Source organism: Aspergillus fischeri, genomic scaffold (assembly GCF_000149645.3).
Source record: "Aspergillus fischeri NRRL 181 1099437636249 genomic scaffold, whole genome shotgun sequence".
Classification (NCBI taxonomy): Eukaryota; Fungi; Ascomycota; class Eurotiomycetes; order Eurotiales; family Aspergillaceae; genus Aspergillus; species Aspergillus fischeri.
Genome location: NW_001509770.1, coordinates 240,850 through 261,580, shown reverse-complemented (window position 1 = coordinate 261,580; position 20,731 = coordinate 240,850). Strand labels below are relative to the sequence as shown.

General features: G+C 51.6%; 3 protein-coding genes across 3 annotated transcripts, besides 2 other annotated features; 1 reads left to right on the top strand and 2 right to left on the bottom strand.

The window, feature by feature from the left end:
- Positions 1–693: 693 nt before the first annotated feature.
- Positions 694–717: a microsatellite.
- Positions 718–1,216: 499 nt separating this feature from the next.
- On the top strand, positions 1,217–15,546 carry sidC (nonribosomal siderophore peptide synthase SidC; the record flags this gene model as incomplete). The annotated part of the gene is made up of 2 exons (XM_001264036.1): positions 1,217–1,750; positions 1,801–15,546. 2 exons carry the CDS (start codon positions 1,217–1,219, stop codon positions 15,544–15,546), a joined length of 14,280 nt encoding a protein of 4,759 aa, XP_001264037.1.
- Positions 15,547–16,161: 615 nt separating this feature from the next.
- On the bottom strand, positions 16,162–18,024 carry NFIA_008160 (uncharacterized protein; the record flags this gene model as incomplete). Its single annotated transcript, XM_001264035.1, has 2 exons — positions 16,162–17,928; positions 17,980–18,024. The coding sequence occupies 2 exons, from the start codon at positions 18,022–18,024 to the stop codon at positions 16,162–16,164; spliced, it is 1,812 nt and encodes a 603-aa protein (XP_001264036.1).
- Positions 18,025–18,125: 101 nt separating this feature from the next.
- Positions 18,126–18,161: a microsatellite.
- Positions 18,162–18,819: 658 nt separating this feature from the next.
- On the bottom strand, positions 18,820–20,129 carry NFIA_008150 (glycoside hydrolase family 28 protein; the record flags this gene model as incomplete). The annotated part of the gene is made up of 4 exons (XM_001264034.1): positions 18,820–19,069; positions 19,130–19,214; positions 19,266–19,821; positions 19,884–20,129. The coding sequence occupies 4 exons, from the start codon at positions 20,127–20,129 to the stop codon at positions 18,820–18,822; spliced, it is 1,137 nt and encodes a 378-aa protein (XP_001264035.1).
- Between the last annotated feature and the right edge of the window lie 602 nt (positions 20,130–20,731).

Below are 20,731 nucleotides of genomic sequence, written 5' to 3'. Positions count from 1 at the left end.
TGGTACCTGTTAAGGTAATTCTGTGATATAGTTCAAGCGTATTTAAAGATATGATAATGCTGTAGTGTCGCATAAACACGATTTATTCAATTCAAGGAACTTGATGCAGCCTTGCAGTTAGCAATGAGACCCTATATCTGGGTCAAACCTACGCTTCAGCGCACTCGTGGTCCACCGATCGTGAAAAATTCGAAATGGATAGATCTGTCTCCGAGGCTAGAAACCACGTTGTCACTTATCTCGCCCTTAAGTCGGATTTTCTCTCGGATATAAGGTGTACCATGTTTCGCTTGCTGTTTCCTTGTGGGATGTGATGTCCCACCCCACCGTAGGCAAACCATGTAACAAGACAGGTTTTTGCTCTCAGGCCGTGATAGAATACAATTTCTTGTATTGAAGACGTTGTGCAGGGGTAATGTTCAGGTATTTCACGGCTATCATTAAAGAGGGTAGCTGCAAGTTTATCTGAATGTCTGAAAATATATATAGCCCTGCACTGAAGGACAACCACTATATTTATTGAATACTATGTCTAAGGAACATAATAAGCTGGCAGGAATAAATGCAGCTATTCTGCCTGTTGGAAACCCGAGGAAATCCACCAGAAAATATAATAATACACTCAGGTCCAGTTACACGCAAAAAATTAATGGCTGTGTTTTGCAAACTGAGCGGTGACTAATGCAGTATCAATCTAATCAGATGATCTAATCAGATAAATGATCCGACAACGGGCGCAATCGGAGGCTGGCCTGAGAAACGAGGTGCTTTTTGTTCCTGACGCGTCTTGGCGCGTGTCATTCCTTGGTCAGCACGTTTCTCATCAGCTGATCTCTGCCCAACATGGCTAATAGCATCCATTGCTGGCTGCCTTTTTGGCACAGTATCGTCGTCATTCCTGTTAGTCACCATCGGGGGTCTTTCTTAGCTGCTGGAATTCCCCCCACATGCTCCCAACAGCACCCAATAAGATTACTGTGACCCCTCGCTGGTCCACTCGAAGATTACCAGCGAGGGGCAGTTCTGGCACAGTTCTTGCTCGGGAGGGGGAAAAAAAAAGTAGTTCTGAAGTGTAGATCTTCATGAAATGTTTTCTTTTTCCATGTCTTCAAAAACCTGCGGGTGCCGCTGTGCTTCAGAAAGCCACACCACATTCCAGTGTGCGACTGATTTTGTCCCAGGTGTGTGATAATTCCGCCCGCAATCGACTGAAGCAATGGCAGGAACAACAAACCCCGCGGATAAGGGGCTCACAGGTCCAACGGAAACCACAAACCACATCAACAGCGCGCGCAGTGATGTTTCACTTGGCTCAAGTCTATCTGGGATTGTTCCTGTGACGAAGATACCTGCTCTAGACACTATCGACCAGTATGTTGCCGAAGGATCACCGGACGATCCAATTGGACAAAGTCCCTGGCGAAGGATCAACCAAGGCGATGTTAGCGGAGAACTCGCGACAGGATTGATCGAAGGCTACGCTCGATTTGTATGCGCTCTCACCGGTCTCGAAGATGTTGCTTTTGCCGTCTTGTGCCAGGCTTCGACAAGACCTTCGCAGGCTCTGATTTGCGCTTCCGTGACCGTGACCGACCAAGAGAAGGAGGTGCAGTCAGCAGGGCAATGTGCAGTGCGCGAACTCGACTTTTCATACTACAACAGAAGCGAGGTCCAGTTCGCTCTGGACTTAGCTTTGACTGGTGGTCCCGAGAACAGAACGACCGGTCTGAGCACTCTGGCAGAGAGAGATGTCAGTATGCATCAAAAGCGCCGACAGACGATAGCTAACGTATATGACAGTGTCTCTCGTTGTACGTTCGGAGTTCCACCGACGGACTCTGCATCAGTTTCACTTATCCAAAGCGGCTGATCCCAGAAGCAGCAGTGAGTCAGCTGCTGAAGACGATTACGTTCCACATAACGCAAACCACTGGATGTCTACGATCTACAGGAGCTTGGCCGGATGATCCAACTCCAGACTTATCTATCCTTAATTTTCCCCCTCTGATGATACCCCCTCCACGAGATCATGATTCTGCGACAATGTCGCGCCGTTCCAAACCATTCCTTCTTCATTCTGCTTTCGAGGGCTGGGCCCAGAAAAGTCCAACTTCTATTGCACTAGACTTCGTTCATTCTTTGCCATCGGGCAGCTCCATGGCGGAGCATAGCACCCTAACCTATGCTGCTCTTAATGCCGCAGCCACCGACTTGGCAATCCATATCAGGAGACTCCTCTCAGACGATACGCGCAATACTGGCAGTCGCATCATTCCTGTCTATATGTCAACTTCTCCCGAGCTTTACATTTCATATCTCGGAATCCTCAAAGCCGGTTATGCATTTTGCCCCATTCCCACAAATGCTCCAGCTCAGCGAGTCTGTGAAATTCTTCAGGATATCGACTCCTCTGTAATACTTGGCGACGCTGAGGAACCGTCTGCTGCGCCATGGCTCCCAGATGCAGCCGATGAGACAACGTCAAAGCCAACTTGGGTCAACGTGGCTGAAGTCTCTAGATGGAAGCACTTCTCCGGGGAGGATACTGAGATTGCAACCGAAGACCGATTGTTTGAGCCTCCAGACATCGACGATAATGAGATTGCCTACCTTCTTTTTACAAGTGGGTCCACGGGCAAGCCCAAGGGCGTACAAGTCAGTCACCTTGCAGTTACCTGTTCAATAGAGTCCCACGCTACAGCCATCCCGCTTCCTGGGACCTCGGCTGGCGATTTCCGGTGGTTCCAATTCGCGTCGCCTACGTTCGACCCTTCTCTGATGGAAATATTCGTCACGCTGAGTAGCGGCGGAACTCTCTGCTCGGCATCGCGGAACCTGACGCTTACTGACCTGGAAGGAACAATCAACGAGGCCAGAGCTACCGTGATGATGGCAACCCCTAGCCTAGCAGCACTCCTTCGACCCTCCCGGTTGACTACCCTTCAATCTTTGTGGACAATGGGAGAAAAGCTCAATCGAACAGTCATCGAAAACTTCACTCAAAAGGCGCACAATAACGATCTGAACGGGGACTCTGTTCCAACATCAAGGCTGTTAGTCAACGCATATGGTCCCACCGAAGCAGCCATCAACTGCACATTCCTCGCACCGGTCGAGTATCATACCCGTGGGTCAATCATTGGCGAGCCACTGCCCACATGCTCAATGTTTGTCCTGGATCCAGCCTCCCATACCCCCAAACCTATTCCAGCTGGTCTTGCTGGAGAACTTGCAATTGGAGGACCTCAGGTCAGCCAAGGCTACTTGAATCGCCCGGAAGAAACCGCCAACTCCTTTGTCCATAGCCCTGAGTACGGATACCTCTACCGAACTGGGGACTTGGCTCGCACTGTCTGGGACGAGAAAGGAGCGCAAGTCATTGAGTTCCTTGGGAGAATCACATCTGACCAGGTGAAGATCAGCGGTCGTCGAGTTGAGTTGGGGGAGATCGAGTCTGTCCTTGCCACATTGACTGGAGTGCGCGAGGTCGTGGCGGTGGTCCCCAAGCGTGATGCAACGGTACAAGGCAGTGAGCAAATTGTAGCATGCATTGTGACGGACTCCCCTACTGAAGACGCACTACGGGAATTCGTACGATTGGCTGATGAATGTACACATCGTCATCTTGCTGCATATATGTGTCCGTCTTCCTATGTCTTCTTTGACTCAATCCCGCGAACAAGCTCTGGTAAGGTCGACCGTAATTCTATCGACAGCATGTTGCAACAAGGCGAAGATAGCGGCATGAAGTTCTACATGGCCTCGAACGAAGTTTCAGAAGCGCGGGGCACGGCGCGGGGCGAGTGGGACGCGCTTGAGGATGAGAAAGCTCTGGAGCTACGAACCCTAGTCCTCAATCTCATCGCACAGACCACTGGCCAGGATATCTCTGTGATCAAACCCAATACGAGTCTCTACACACTGGGATTGGACTCGCTGGGCGCGATGCGGTTATTACAGAAGCTGAGAGATCAATCCATCCACAATTTATCTGTGGGAGATGTACTACAGTCAAATACCGTTAACGGGCTTCTCGCACTCATCCTGAACGGTAAAGCGAATCTAAGAGGACTTACCCATGGACAGCTTGTGGATGATTCATGTATGTCCCTGGCGGAGCACCTGCAAGCATTTAACGACACGAACCTGTCAACATGCGCGGAACGGGTTGGCATCAGCCCCGAGGGAATTCAGACCGTCCTGCCCACAACAGAAACGCAGTCTGGTATGCTAACGAGCTTTTTACGTACCTCAGCCGATAGCTCATTTGCTACTCGGTCGTACATCTATCATTCTGTGATTTCGCTAGAGCCTCATGTGGACATTGAGCGGCTCAAGAAGGCCTGGGAGTCTGTGATCGCAAGTTATGATTCCTTCCGAACGAGGTTCTGCTGGATTGACGATGGCATGGCTCCTTTTGCGCAATGTATCCTCAAAGAAGAGGCAGCATCTGCACCGAAGTGGGCTGTCTATCATACTTCCGGGGACTCCATGCGGAAAGATATCCTGACTGGGGCGGTTCGAGAAGCCGAAAACACAATTTCCCTTGACTCCCCGTGGAAACTATCATTGCTTGAGTCTTCAGCTGACAAGGTCATCATATTGAGCATGTTCCACGGTATATTCGATGGGGGTTCGTTGCAACTTCTCTTGGAAGACGTGTCTTCCGTTTATAATGGACAGCCGCCAGCACGCAGAACGTCGTTAGAGCATGTTGTTGTAAACCATTTTCAGGCGAACCAAACAGCAACATCGAACTTTTGGAAGGAATACCTCAACAACTATTCGCCAATTGCTTTCCCTTCTCTTACCGCCTACAGACCTCCAGCTGTTAAGACTACCGACTGTGTCGAAATCACTCCTCGCACGACCCATGACATTCTTAAGCAACGATCCAGAACAATCGGGTCCACACCACTTTCTGTCCTGCAGGCGGCCTGGGCCTCTCTTCTACTCGCGTATACTGGAACGCAAGATCAAGACGTGGTCATGGGAAGTGTTGTATCTGGACGTTTTGATCCTGACTCCGAAATCTGTATTGGTCCGACTTTCACGACGATTCCTACCAGGTTGACGCTAGGCCAGATTCCCAAAGCCGGGGGAAAATTGTGGACAAACAAATCTGTCGTCGCTCATTTAGCGAGTCTGAACGCAAAAGCCCTATCCCATCTACAACCGCGTCTCGGATCGTTAGTCACCGCTGAGAGTAGACTTCCCTATGACACGGTTCTTGCCTACCAGGACTTCAGCGCCGGCTCCAGCACCAGTAGTATATGGAAGACAATCGATCATCCCCCAATGGCGAACGATTACGCCGTGATGATTGAGGTTTGGCCTGCCGCAGACTCGTCATTGACCCTGCGCGCAAGCTTCGCTCTCTCTCAGTTGGACCGCGACGGGGCCGAGGTGATGCTTCATCAATTGGACGACATCATTGCCTTTATTCTTGAGAATCCGGATGGAGATTTCGAGAATGCTCTGTTGTATACCCGTCCTGATCTCAAGGCATTATACAACCCAATGCCCAAGGAGGCCGATGAAGTTTTGGATGGAGATCTGATACATACCAAATTTGAGGATCATGCAAATTCACATCCAGACGACATGGCGCTTCTATTCAAGTATGACCTCGATGATGACGGAAATCCGCAGAACATCTCATGGACGTACGGGGAGCTCAATGCACGGGCTGATAATTTGGCAGCATATCTTTGCGAGACGTACGACCAGTTGACAAACACAGTAGTACCCATTTGTATCGAGAAGAGTCCGGCGATGTATATTGCAATTTTGGGTATTCTCAAAGCTGGCGGCGCATGGTGCCCCATTGACACATTTTCCCCCGCACAGCGTCGGCACGATCTAATCAAACGAACTGGAGCTAGAGTACTCCTCGTCTCCAGTGAGGATGGAGAGCAACCCAAGGATGCCATTCCCATCGATATCGACATCGTTGATGTTAGGAAATACGCTGATCCGCTGGTGAGTTGGCCGAGCGTCGGCCGAGGCAGCTCGAAGAAACTGTCGAGTCCGGCGGGCCTTGCATACCTGATTTGGACGAGTGGAACCACTGGTGCTCCTAAGGGCGTGCCTATCACGCACTCGGCTGCTGTGTCCTGTTTCAAGTCGCTCAAGAAGGACATACCATCCGACGTTTCTGGCGGTGTTGTGCGATGCTTGCAATTCTCTCAATACACATTCGATGTGTCAATCCAGGACCTCTTCTATGCGTGGAGCCTGGGAGGGGTGCTCATCTCTGCGACTAGAGAGATCATGCTTGGCTCGTTCGCAAAGCTGGCGAATACCACCCGAGCAACCCATGCGCATCTGACACCTGCCTTCGCTGCTGGTGTGCCGAGAAATAGTTGTGAAACGCTGGAGGTAATTACCATGATTGGCGAGAAGCTAACACAGCATGTTGCTGACGACTGGGGCACTAATATGAGAGCATACAACACATATGGCCCGGCAGAAGTGACAATCGTTTCAACCGTCCGAGAATTTGGGAACGAGTACATGAACATTAAGAGCGCCAATGTTGGCTGGCCCATGGAAAGCGTCTCGGTTTTCGTCACGAGGAATCGGCAAATTGTGATGAAAAACGCAGTTGGGGAGTTGGCGCTGGGTGGTCCACAACTTTCTCCGGGATACTTGAATCAAGAGGATGTCACCAAGGCGAAGTACGTCTGGAGCGAAGAAGCTGGACAGATTCTCTACTACACAGGAGATCTTGTTCGGATGCTCGCTGACGGGTCGCTGGAGTTCATGAATCGTGTTGACGACTTGGTGAAACTTGGTGGCATTCGGATTGAATTGAGCGAGATCAGCTTCGCGCTGGGTGGTTGCCACCCACTGGTTGAGAATATCGAGACGCTCTATATTGACCGCCCAGATCGACCAAGCAAGGTCCTCGTTGCTTTCCTCTCTGCCTCGAATGCGACTGGAGCTGATGCTGGTGATGACCTTCTACTACTCAATGAGTCTGCTCTGCAGATTGCTCTCTCTTCACGCGAGAAGGCGCATACGGCTCTCCCTGCTTATATGATTCCGTCCGTGTACCTCGTCGTGAAGCGCATTCCTCGCACGCAATCCGCTAAAACAGATCGTCGCGCGCTGCAAGCTGCATATGCTTCAGTGGATATTGAGGACTGGGAGAATCGGATGAATCCTGAAAACAATGCTACAGGTCACCCGACAGACGACCCAGTGGCATCCAACGCAATGGAAAAGATTGTGCAAATGATAGCCTCCCTTATCAATATTTCACCTTCGGTTATAACTAAAGCGAGCAGGCTTAGAAGTCTAGGTATTGACTCTATCCACGCAGTTCGTCTCGCATCAAGACTCAAAGAGGCCGGGTATCAACTTTCTTTCATTGAAGTCATCAACTGTGTCACAGTACAGGATTTGATCCGACTATCCACATCCTCTCCCGAGGCTGATGCAGCGCCGGCTGCCGAGTTTGATATTAACCTCTTCAATGATCAGTGGCACGACATCGTGGCCTCGAAGGTTGACGGCGAATTTTTCACCGTGAGAGCAACCCCGATCCAGGAGAGCCTGTTGAGTGAGACAATGGGTACTTATAACCTGTACTGGAGTAATCACTTCTTTTCTCTTGACCGATCTGTTGATGTGACACGGTTGAAACAGGCTTGGCTTGCACTTTGTCAAAAGAACGAGGCCTTGCGAACTGGGTTCATTCCAGTTGCCGAGGTGGATAACAGCTCTCGCAAGGATGATCTGGACTTCTCTATCTTGCAAGTTCTTCATGATCACCCCACTCTCGATTGGGAGTATGTGGTGTGCGAGGAGCATGAGTGGGATCGATTGCTTCACTCTCGCATCGAAGATATCATAAAGGCGCACCAGAAGACATATTTCAAGCAGCCTCCCTGGGCAGTTACTGTTTTGGACAAGGGCATAGAGAGGGTTATGGTACTGACTATCCACCATTCTATCCATGATGGACCTTCCTTAGATCTGATCGAAAAGGATCTGCGCTCTGCGTATACCGGCAAGCCACCCTCCAGGTATCAACTTAGGAGCGCGCTTTCCAAGATCCTTTTGACAGAGGAAATGGCGGCTGGGAACCGAAGCTTCTGGAACTCTGAGCTACAGAAATACTCTGAGCTTGATGCCCCGGCCTGGCCGGACTTGACAGGGAAGAGGATGCCAGAGACCGCCGCACAGGAGCACAATCTTATCTCCGAGCAAATACGCATGACGGAGCCTCTTGAAAAGCTTCAATCCATCTCGGCCGAGCTGGGTGTCTCCTCCATTGCTTCGCTCATTCGTGCGGCATGGGGATTCGTGTCTCTGAGTTACCTTGGCGTTCCAGCGGCTGTGTTTGCTGAGACAGTTTCTGATCGTGTACTGCATGCTGACCTCGACAATGGCATTGGTCCCTTGATTTCCGTTGTGCCAGTGCCATTTGATCCCAAAGGAACTGCCCGGGAGGTTCTTGCAGAACAGCAGCGTATCTCTACCCAGTCGAGGAAGTACCGCCATATACACGCTCGCGAGGTGCGCAGGATGTTAAAACGGCCTCGTGGTGAGCCCTTGTATCCGGCAGTATTCGCCTTCCACCCGGCAGGTGCAGAGGCCGGCGCCACGACTGATCCCGGCCTGTGGCGTGAGCTTGAGGATCGAATTGGGTTGCACGTGGAGCACCCTATGGCATTCAATGTACTGCAGAATGCTGATGGATCCCTGATCCTAGAAGCGTTTTCCGATGCATCTCTCATGAGTCATGAACACCTCTCTATCTTTGTCCGTCAGGTTGACAGTCTCGTCAGCGCGATGTTGGTGAACCCAGACAAGGAGCTACGTGAACTCATCAACCACCTTCCCCCCTCACTCAAATCCAAATCGTCGCAGCATGTGACTGAGGCGGTTAGAAACTCAGTTACCCTCAGCCCAACGCACTGGCTGGAGCTCAACGCCAGGGAACATCCGGAGTGGACAGCCGTCGAAGTGGCCAGCAGCATCAGCGCAAGCGGTATCGAGAAGCAAAGTATGAGCTATGGTACGCTCAATGCTGCCGCGAACTGCGTGGCGGCCTTTATCGCCTCTCTGGGATACAAAAATAGAATGATTGCGGTTTGCGCTGGGCGAAATCTTCCTTCTTACCCCGTCATTGTCGGTGTCTTCAAATCAGGGAATACATATCTCCCCATTGACGATAACCTCCCAAATGATCGAAAAGCATTCCTCATCGAGGATGGAAACTGCCCGCTTGTCTTCACCGAGACCGCATTTGCGGCCACATTCTCAGATGTCCCTGAGACGTGCCGTGTGATGTGCATTGATCATCCCTCTTTCGTCGATTCGCTGGCAGGCATGCCCACCGACAATCGGGCTTATGCAAGTGCTCCACAAGATAATGCCTACCTGCTTTACACGTCAGGCTCTACAGGAAAGCCTAAGGGTGTCATGGTGTCAAGGGCGAATCTGTCGGCATTCATTGAATCGTTCTCGGAATTCGTTTGTCGAGTGGCGCCATCCACTCTGGAACTTGGTGGTCGAGGCCGATATCTTGCACAGGCCAGTCGAGCGTTCGATGTCCATTTGTTGGAAATGTTCTTCGCCTGGCGTCATGGCATGGCCTCCGTAACTGCCGAGCGAACAATGCTTTTGGATGACCTTCAGTTGACAATCACGAAGTGGGGCATTACTCATGCCAGCATGGTGCCATCTTTGGTTGACCAGACGAATCTACGGCCTGAACTTTGCCCGGAACTCAAGTACCTGAGTGTTGGGGGAGAGAAGATTTCGAAGAGAGTGTTGGACACTTGGGCTGGGTTGCCGCATGTTGCCCTGGCAAATGCGTATGGACCAACAGAAGTCACTATCGGTTGCACATTCGCCCTTGTTGGCAAAGAAACCACCATTCGGAATATTGGGCCTCCCTTGAGTGCCTGCGCGTGCCATGTTCTAATCCCCGGAACTATGGACTATGCCCTTCGTGGTCAAACGGGAGAATTGTGTTTCACCGGTGACATTGTGGGCAACGGATATCTAAACAGGCCGGATGCGACTGGGTTTGTGCAAGGCCCTGACGGCGAAAAGATGTACAGGACCGGTGACATTGGTCGCTTGATGAGCGATGACTCTGTGGAATACGTTGGTCGAGGCGACGACCAAACCAAGATCCGCGGGCAGCGGTTGGAACTCGGGGAGGTCTCAGAGGTTATTCGTTCCTCTTCTCCTGTTGAGATCGGCGTGGTCACCACGGTTGCGAAACACCCCGGTCTCGCGAGACCACAGCTCATCTCGTTCATTGCCCGAGCTGGGGATAGGAGCCGTCAGCGTAGCGGAGATGCAACTATAATTCACTCTGACCTGGCGACGCTGGGCAAGGAACTCCGGGACGCCTGCCAGCGGAAGCTGCCAGCCTACATGGTTCCCGAGATCATCCTGCCTATCACCTTTATCCCGCTGGCCCCAATGTCAGGAAAGGCAAATATCAAGGAGCTGCACAGCATGTTCTCAAGCTTGCCTCTTCCGAGCATTCTACTAGGAAACAATCCGGGAACTAGCGATACTGCTGCTTTTACTGGTAGGCCTTTGACTTCCGACGAAGAAGCTGTAGTCAACGAAATCTGTGCTGTGATCAGGATTGAACGCGAGAATATCAATCCATTGACAAATATTTTTGAGATCGGCTTGGATAGCTTAAGCGCAATCAGCCTATCGGTGAAGCTTCGGAGGATAGGATATGACGCTACTGTTGCCCTTGTGATGGGCAACCCAGTCGTCGAGCAGCTTGCTCAGCTCCCCAGGAAGTCAACCGAGGCCGCGGCAGATCCGCACAATTCAGAGTTGACGAAGAGACTCGCTGAGCTCGAGGCAGAGTACCACAAGAGCTATACCCGGGCTGCGAATTCTGGGCAGGTAGTCGTACGGCCATGTCTTCCTCTTCAGGAGGGTCTTGTTGCACGATCCATCAACAGTGAGAGAGACCAGCTCTACGTCAACCATATTGCTCTCACGCTCGATCCCGGTCTTGATTCTGAGCGATTGAGGTTTGCATGGCAAGATACTGCTGACAATAATGAGATCCTCCGGACTTTCTTTGCTCCTTTGGAGAAAGAGATTGTTCAAGTTGTTCTCACGCCTGGCGGTGCAATGTCATGGACGGAAGACGCATACGACAGCCTCGAGGACTGCATCACACAGCAAAGAGCGAAGCAGCAAGAGATTTCTCGCGGTATCATTAAAAATATCACAGACGTCCCTCCAGTACGATTCCATCTGGCAACATCGTCATCGAAGCATCCGTTGGTTTTGTTCATCGCAATTCACCACGCGCTCTATGACGGCGAATCATTCTCGATGCTCCTGGAGGACGTTGCAGCGCGTTACGTAGGAGAGCCTGTGACCCAGCGAGGCTCGCCAGCTGCCTTCATCAACCATGTATATGGTCAGAACCTGGAGAAGGCCCAGCAACACTGGGTGAGCTCGTTGAGTGATTGTCGGCCTACAATCTTCCGTGTTGACACCGGTGTTGTAGAGGAGACCACCTTCGTAAACAGAAAGCTCGGTGCCGGCCTGGCTAAACTTGAACGCCTTTCAGCCGACTTGCACACCACTGTTCCATCTCTGATGCAAGCACTCTTCGCGCTTCTCCTGGCTGATAGAGTCAACTCGTCCGACGTCACTTATGGACTTGTGCTCTCTGGTCGAGCTGTGGCGGTCCCTGATGCAGATTCCGTGCTCCTGCCTTGTATTACAACCATTCCGGCTCGATTGAATACCAGTGGCTTGACAACCGTCGCTGATGTTGTCCGGTCCGTTCACCAATCAACCGCCCGGTCTCTTGAGTATCAGCACACCTCACTGCGTCGTATCCAACGTTGGCTGAAGTCGGAAAAGCCTCTCTTCGACTGTCTGTTCTCCTACATCCGCAGCACACCAGCACCCAAGCAGACTCTCTGGGAACAGCTTGAGAGTACCATGCCTTCCGAGTACCCGCTTGCTGTCGAAATCGAAGCGAATAATGAGACGGGCGAAGTGTACGTTCACTGTGGCTTTTCGCCATCGTTCGGTTCGGCCGACCGCGGGCAAGAACTTCTTGAGAAACTAGACGCACTGTTATCGGCCTTCTTGTCTGGAGACGACATTGCATTGGACAGCTTCAGCCTTGCTAACTCTGGGAATTCCGGTTCACCTGCAAATGAGGTGAAATGGGACGCAACAACCTGGTCTACGACTGAGACGAAAATTCGTGACCTCACTGCGACTTTCTGTGGACTTGACGTGGTGAACGTGTCGAAGGGGACGTCATTCCTCAGCCTCGGTATTGACTCAGTGACGGCTATCCAATTTGCACGGAAACTCCGCGAGCTGCAGTTTGAAGTCGCGCCGTCAGATATCATGCGCTTCCCTTGTGTTGGTGCATTAGCCAAACACATCGATGAGCGTTCAAGTGGGGGACGTCAATCGGCACGCTCTGGAGACAAAAAGCCCAGAGTCTCGCTTGCTGCTCATCGTGACAACGTTCGTCTTCTTGGTGATGGAGATTCAGTGGCGGCAATATTTGAATGCACGCCTCTGCAAGCGGGCATGATCACTCGGACCCTGGGATCTGACACTCAGGTTTATGTACATCCCCACATTGTTCGACTTACCGATGGTGTTGACATTGATCGTCTCAATGAGGCCATTGCAGAGGTCGTCGCGAAGAACGATATTCTCCGGACCTCGTTCCACCCCATCGCTGAGAATGGAGTGACCTGGGTTGGTGCGGTCCACGCAAATCCTCCTCTACAGTGGAAGGAGATCACATTGTCTTCGAACCCGGATGTCATCGCCGAGCTAACCTCTCTCTACTCTTTCCGGGAAGTCGCCGATTTCGAGACTCCACCAGTCAGATTTGTGCTGGCTCATCGCGAAAGCGAGAAAGTTTTCGTTGTCCTCATGCATCATGCTCTTTATGATGGTGTCTCACTGCCTCTCCTCTTTGAGGATTTGACCGCTGCTTACCACAATCAAGCTACGGCAGAGCGGCCTCAATTTTCTGAGATTGCCCACTACATCGTGGAAGGTCAGAACGACTCTTGTGATTTCTGGACCAAGAAACTGGCTGGCTATGAGCCTGTCGAGATTCCGGCGCTCTCCTCATCCGATGCTACTGAGCGCATGCTTCTTTCAGAGCGCAAAATCGGCCTTGACGTGGAGAAGGTCGTTGAAAGTTGCAAGGCCATGGAGGTAACCGTTCAAAGCGTCGCCCTCTTGGCATATGCAAAGGTCCTCGCTTGCCTGGTCGGGAAACGCGATGTTGTCTTTGGTCAAGTTCTCGCTGGTCGCTCATTACCAGTTCCCGGTGCCGACCAGACTATTGGCCCGCTGTTTAACACTGTAGCTCAGAGGGTCTCGTTTGAGCCTAAATTCTTGAGCAACCGCGAGATAGCGCAACGAGTCCAACAACTTACCTCTGAGTCACAGGCTTTCCACCATGCGCCTTTGAAGGATGTGCAGAAGGCTCTGAGGCAGGAACATGGCATGAATGCTGCCACGCTGTTCGACACACTTTTTGTATTCCAGAAAAGTGCCGATCTCACAACAGACACGCCGCATGAGCAGCAGATATGGAGACCCTTCGAAACGGACGGATACGCCGCGCAGGCTGAACATAAACTCAATGTGGAGGTAGATCACGGTCGAGAGGCTATTTTCGTCAGCGCCTCGGGCGACGGACGCTACATTTGCCAACAGGCGCTTGATGAGTTCATGACGGATTTCTGTACAGCATTCCAAGATATCATTGATCATCCTACCCGATGCGCCACTGCTGCACCGGAGCGGCTTGGGGGACTGCCACTTCGGCTGTCTAGGGCTGAGGAACCTGAACGAGGTCACAGCGAGTCCGATGCTCCTGCACACGAGTCGACTGTTCGTGACGTCCTCGCTGAGGTGGCTGGCGTTTCAGTCGACAGCATCACGCCAAGCACCAGCATTTACAACATTGGTTTAGACTCATTGTCTGCCATTCGAATCGCTTCAATTTGCAGAAGCAGAGGATTAAAGGCGAGTGTAGCTGATGTTTTGCAAGGAAATACCCTACGGGGTATCAGTGCACGGATTGCATCAACCGTCGAGGGACTCATCCAACCTCAGGGGCCCTTGATCGAAGATCATGAAGCCGTTGAAAAGGCAGTTCTTCAGCGGCTCGGACTAAACAAGGACGCAGTCGAGACCATCCTGCCATGTCTCAGCGGTCAGCTGTACCATCTTGCCAGCTGGCTAAAGTCCGGCCGAACCTTGTTCGAACCTGCCTGGTCTTACTACAGCAGTGAGCGTATCGATAGTGGGAAGCTTGAGGAGGCGTGGAACCAGCTCCGTCAACGACATCACATTCTTAGAACTTGCTTCGCGGCGACTTCACCATCAATGGCTGTACAGATCGTGCTTAAAGACGCACCACAGAACGCGGAGATATTCAAGGTCATCGAGTCTCCTGCATGCATTGAAGAAGCAGCAAAAGCCCAAGCTAGGGAAGAGGGGCTGAATCCATCATCTTTGTTTGTCCCTCCTGTCCGCCTCCGTCTTCTGAAGGCTAGCGACAAGGACGGAATTCAAATTTTCATCAATCACGCTGCATACGATGCGTGGACCATGCCAATGCTTGTCTCTGAGCTCGCACAGCTCTACCGCGGACAATCAGTCGAGTCAAACCCAGACTTCCCATCTTTTGTCGAACACGCCACGCGCTCCCTGCGAGAAGCCGACGAACAAACCTACTGGTCTTCGCAGGTCGGCTCCAGCCTTCCCACGCTCATCAAGCCAACGTACCAGGGACTCCCCAGGCAATCATTTGTCGGCGTATGGGAGAAGGTCAAGAACCTGTCTCAGCTAGATAGGACCTGTCGTTCCGCAGGCCTCAGTCTACAGAGCGTCGTCCTACTGGCCGTATCCCGCTCTCTCGCAAGAATGACCGGTGTCCAAAACCCCACTATCGGCTTGTACCAAACAGGTCGCTCTGCCTCGTTCAATAACATCGAGAATCTCTCCGGACCCTGTCTAAACGTTACACCGTTTACATTCCCCAGCCCCGGACCAACAGCTGAGAGCAACGCGTTGGACCAAGTGCAAGCAATCCAAAACTCTCTTGCTGAACGCGTCCTCTACGAGCAGAGCTGTCTCCGCGATATCCTGGACAGCTGGGCCAGTACGAAAGGCAAAGGACCACTGTTCAACACCTGGGTTAATCTCCTCTGGATGCACCAGCCCTCTACTCGAGGTGATTCAAAATCACACACAGATCTCGATCTCTTCCAGCCTCTGCGGATCGGTGTGCCAACGGACTTCATTCCCGCTACCCCGTTACCGGACCCAAGCGGGGAGACGACCTCCATCTCGGCGTTGGATACCTCATACCTACCTGATGAAAATCTGTATATTGATATTGGGCCTGATTATAGTACCGACACCATCGGGTTTGGTGTCCGTGTAGAAGGTGGACTTTTGACTGAGAAGGAGGTGCATGAGATGGTGGATGATGTTAGTGGTGAGATTGAGGGGATTATGGCTGCCATCCAGTGAGGAAAGTCTCGCTGAGAGCTTTGAGCTATGTTTGTATGTTTCTAAAGAGAAAGATGAGGAGTCCAGAAGTGCACTGTGCCGAGTGGACTGACTCCATGATCATGTTTGAATTCCGCTGGATAAAGCAAAGATAGACTGAATGAGCATACACAATAGATAGAATTTCATGTTTAGGTGATTGACCAGTCTGGATGAGCGACAAGAGCATGTCCATAACCTTAGAGTCTCGAGTGGAAGAAATGAATAAAAACGTGAATGAACCCCTTTGAATCATCGTCTGATACGAAAGAATATCTAACTCTGTAGATCCACCTAGACGAAGCTACATATTTGGGTTTCGAGTTCAGCTACACCCTTGTGGCAGCGTAGTTTCCATTCTCCCATAAATTCAAGGCCAAGCTCCAGCTGCAATCTCGTTATTCAGGTTATCGCATGCAATAAGCAAAGGCATCATTCCCTCTGCAAGATACCCCCCAAAAAATGCGGTGCACCCATCTTGCGAGGTAAATAGCTGAGGGAGCAGAGAAGATGTGCATCCCGTGCAGACTGTGAAAATTAGACCTCTAACCTTTCGTGATGCCAACGACGAGTATGATCACACATGCAACTGTCGATTCATACATCCTGCAACGGGAAGCTCGTAATATCATTGGGCCAAATCCATTTCAAAATATAGGACCAATCAAGCATGGAAAAGGGGAACACTTCCTCCACGGGGCAAGCAAGCGCTGTGCAAGTCCTCTTGATGTCGAGGACACCAGGTTGAGGATTGGAGGATCTGGTCACCGTGAAATTATGCAAAAAGTGAGTACGGTAAGGGCCCGGTACGCATAATGGGGAGGCCTGAGGTTGCAGTTCTGAGGCTGGAAGAAGTCTGAGACTGGCGAGGCGCCTGGTGGATTGGGATGACAGTATGGTATTGAATATGCTCTCCGCCAGGCGATCATCAATGACTGCGTTGATGTACAATGCTCTGGCTTTCCGAACCTTGGCAGAGTCGTACCTGGCGAGAGAGTCCGGTATAGTGGAAGGATCTACATTGTCATGAGGGTCACCTGCATTGGGGATGTAATGGAGCTTTACGCAGAGGTGCACTAGAGAAGGGAAACGACCGAGTGCTTTGTAAACATTTACCTCGGGAGCTAGACCCTGCACGCGATGGACGGTGAGGTGCAGCTCTCGGAGGACGGGGCACTTGTTCGCAAAACGGGCAATTGCCCGCGCGTTGTAGTATGGACGTGTCTGTCCCTGCGTGCGGACGTCGTGTTGAATGTTGCGTGAGTCTAGTCCGAGGCTCAACAGGGTGGCACCGTGTCTGGACAAGACCTTGCTAATGAAGGATGCGTTGCGGTTTCCGACCAGCCAGAGACCCTTGAGCGGTGGCAATGACCCCATCATCTCTTCCACCGAGCGCCAGTACCCGACGCTTCTCCTGGGTGTCACCCGTAGGTTGAGTTCGAGCCGTTCCAGACGCTGAAAGGACGGTGCAACCGCGCAAATCGTTCGAGCGAGGGTGGAGTCATCAATACGGCCAATGCTCCATGTACGCAGATGTCCTATATCGGTCTTCTGACGCCATTGATTGAAGCGCTGGACTGACATCGTGGTGTTTAGGGAAAATGACAAGGTTTCGAGACGGGCAATGGTATCGGATGCTTCATCAGTCGGCTCGAAGCGGTAGATACGCTGGTCGACAAAGTCAATCTCCGGCACCAGTACGAGATCGACCTTTTTCAAATTTGGGGCCAGAGATAGCGAGCGCAGAATGGCTGACTCAATTACCTCGTCATTTCCGGCATTGCGATAGTAATAGCAGCGGATCGAGTGGAGGCACGGCGAGGTGACCACAGCCATATCCTTATCGCTAAGACCTTGGTATTTCCAAGCTTGGAGGTAGAAGTAAAGCAGGTTCAGCTTGCAAGAAGGGTGATATTTGTGTAGAGCGTCCAGGACTTCTTGCGGGAAGCGCAGAGCACGAACCCAATTCAGCTCTCTCAGGTTCGACACGGCCGCGATGAACCTCGCGAGCGAGGCATAGTCGGGGGTAGTGGTTTCCCTGCGACAAAGCCGGAAAGTGTGCCTCTGCCAGAGTTCACGACCGAGGAAATCATCCAGCATGATAGGTCCCTCTTCATCTTCCTGCAAAGCAGCTAGCTGGAGACTTTGCTTCCCGCTTCGCCCGACGAGGTCCAGACGACGCAGGTATCGAAGGTATTGCTTGCGCAGGGGATGCTTCAGCAGCTGTTCCACGTCTCCTTGGAGTTGCGCCGTCGTCGTAAGACATAGCTGCAGTCTTCCGTACAGAAAAGGCACGGCAGCCTGATACCAGGTATGGTTCGCAAGACTCAACGCTTGCAAAGTCTCCCTGCTGGTTTCCATGACCTAGATAGCTTATGTCAGTGGACGCATTCATTCAGGAAAGGGAACACTTACTGATGCACATAACATGTGCTTGATCTCAAATGGAAGGTCATCCATGTTTGGGAATGTGGCAGATGAAAGGAGGAAGGAGAACTGACGGTGAGTGATCTGCCTTTTATATCAGAGAAAGCGAAGAGGGGGTGAAGCAGTACGCATTTTTTCCCATTCTTACACACTTTTCCACATCTTACACATCCATTCACATTAGATCCCTCCTTGACATTCTCTCGCTCTTTAATTTTGCTTCTGTGCTCTTCTTCCATCCTCACCTCCCTTCACACGCTTCTGCTGAGGTGACGGGCTTGTACAATGAAAGTTGCACTGGAGTGCCATCAAGCTCGAGAAAGTCACTGAGAAGGATAGCAAAAGCTGCTTAGGTGACTTCATTGGTTCCCACACTTATGAATAAGAAGCAATATTCTCAAACCGGAGGCGATGCACTGGAGAGATACACTGATCAACGTGCCTTCCATAGCAGCCAAAATGTAGAGTGTTATCCACCAAGTCCGTATCGGCAGTGATATCCTTCCCTCTCAGTCGTGGCACAATCCAGCACACACGGAAGGTTGAGAACATCATCTCATTCACTTTCATGATCCCTTATCAGGTTTGTTGCCGGTGTGAGTTAGACGTCTACTGTATCAAACCTACAGAAGTAATACGAACTACACGGTTGGGGACATATCGTAGCCTCAACCCTTCTTCTGACAATACAAGTTGCTTCACTAATAAAGTCCAATATGTCTAGATCCTGTAACTAGCTAGACAATAGACCAACAGATAATCCCAATCTATCGAGCATCATTCATACAAACCATCATGCGGAGCCAGCTATCGACATATCCACATCATCTAGCATTGGGCAACGCTAGGAACGTTCTCGCAGCTCCCATAGGTCTGCCCGCCGGTGACCTCGACGTTCTTCCAGGTCCAATTCGAGCAGGCCCCACTGCCGCAGACAATAGCGATATTGTGCCCGCTTGACGCCACGGCGCCTTTACCACTGATGTTCTCCATGGTCAGGTCGGTGATGGGGATGCCGGACGTCGGGTCACCCTTGAGATCGCCACCGTCGTAGTTTTGTTCAATGAGGATACCGTACCTTGACGGTGTTAGCTTGATCACCTCTATCTGTTATACGGGTAAGCCGAAGGGAACTGACTTGCGGATGGAGCTCAGGGTGATGCCTGAGTAGGTGATTCCCTTGATTGTGCCAGTCTTCCCTTTGGAGGCCTTGATGCGGAGACCTGCTTCATAGTTAGAAGTTTACTCTCGGCAATACAACGGGGTGATGGTACCATTGTCGGACTTCGTCACCTGGGAGTTCGTAAAGGACACATTCTCGACGGTATTATCAGACCGGCCACCAACGCTACCAATCGACAGGCCATGGCCACCGGAGCAGAGCCCACCGGTAAAGGTGATACCTGTGCCGGAGTTGACAGCGACACAGTCGTCCTGGTTGTAGACCTTGGCGCCTGAAATGATAATGTTGGAGCTGGATCCAATATCGAAGGCGTCAGTGTTGTGGCCGCCTTGGGTGTCACCGGCGGAATCGTCGATCGTCATGTCGGTGACGGTCAGGCCATCGCATCCGTTGATGCTAACTGCTTGGACGGGGGTGTTCAGGATGTGCAGATTAGTGATGGATGACGACGAGGTGAGGCCGTGCGCGGCGAAGAACTTGGGCTTCGTCTTGCCACCGTTGCCGCCCTGGCCGTCCCACCAGCGGGCGCCGTCGGGGTTCAGCGTGGCACCCGACGCACCCTCCACCTTGATGTTTTTGCCGGAAATCTGCAGTAGAGGACCGGACCACTCCTTGTAGCCCCAGGTTGTCTCCCCCTCGAAGATGACCTAGAGTAATTAGACTATTGCCTGGACGGATTGGGGGTTGACACCGGAGATGGGGTTCGTACTGTGGTGCCATCTGCCAGATCGCTAAGGTCCAGCGTCGTGCCAGCCGGAACAGCCACGTTTGACAGGACGATAGTGGAGCAAGCCTTCTGAGAAGCCATCGCAGCAGCGGCGCCGTTGGACCCGGAGAATGTGCAAGATGCGCGCTTCTCCAGAGTTATGGACGGCGCAACTGACTCAGCGAGGGGAGAGGCAATCACCTCGGCCGCAGAGGCGAGGAGCACGAGAGAACCTATTAGTTTCAGCATAATGATTGCGGTGACACCCAAAAGAAGTGCGTTGTTGATGCCTTGAAGAGAGTCACTGCTCCTTCGGTCGTTGATCCCTTATATAGGGTATATGATGCCTATACCTGGTGACCTCGTTTCCGGCATTGATGAAGAACCCTAGTGCTCCTCTGGGCTGCAAAGAGGGCCCGTCCATTGTTTCTCCTCCAATACAGCATCATAGTGCTCCTCTGGTCCTGCTCTATTGGTGGTAAATATATTCCTCCATGAATGAAGCGACACCTAAGCAATATGAAGAAAGCTTATAACTCGGAAGAAAAGCACAAGCACTTCCGTGCAGTTGCTTGCTTCCAGGGAAATGCGGAGAGCAACCAATCGAAAGAGAGAAAACAATCGAGTAATGCACTTCATAATGTCAATATTCAGGGTCTTTTTTACCCCTAACGGCTGCCTCGGCGTCTCGGCTGACAGGAATGTCATTTACCCCAGACCGGCTATGTCATTTTTTTTTCCACCACTCGATTTACCGTGCGCGGTTTCGGCAATTTCCGTTGCAGAAAGGAAGCCCACCTTAGTCTGGCATTATCAGTCGTGGTGGCAGGGGTTCAATGTGCCTTTGGAGC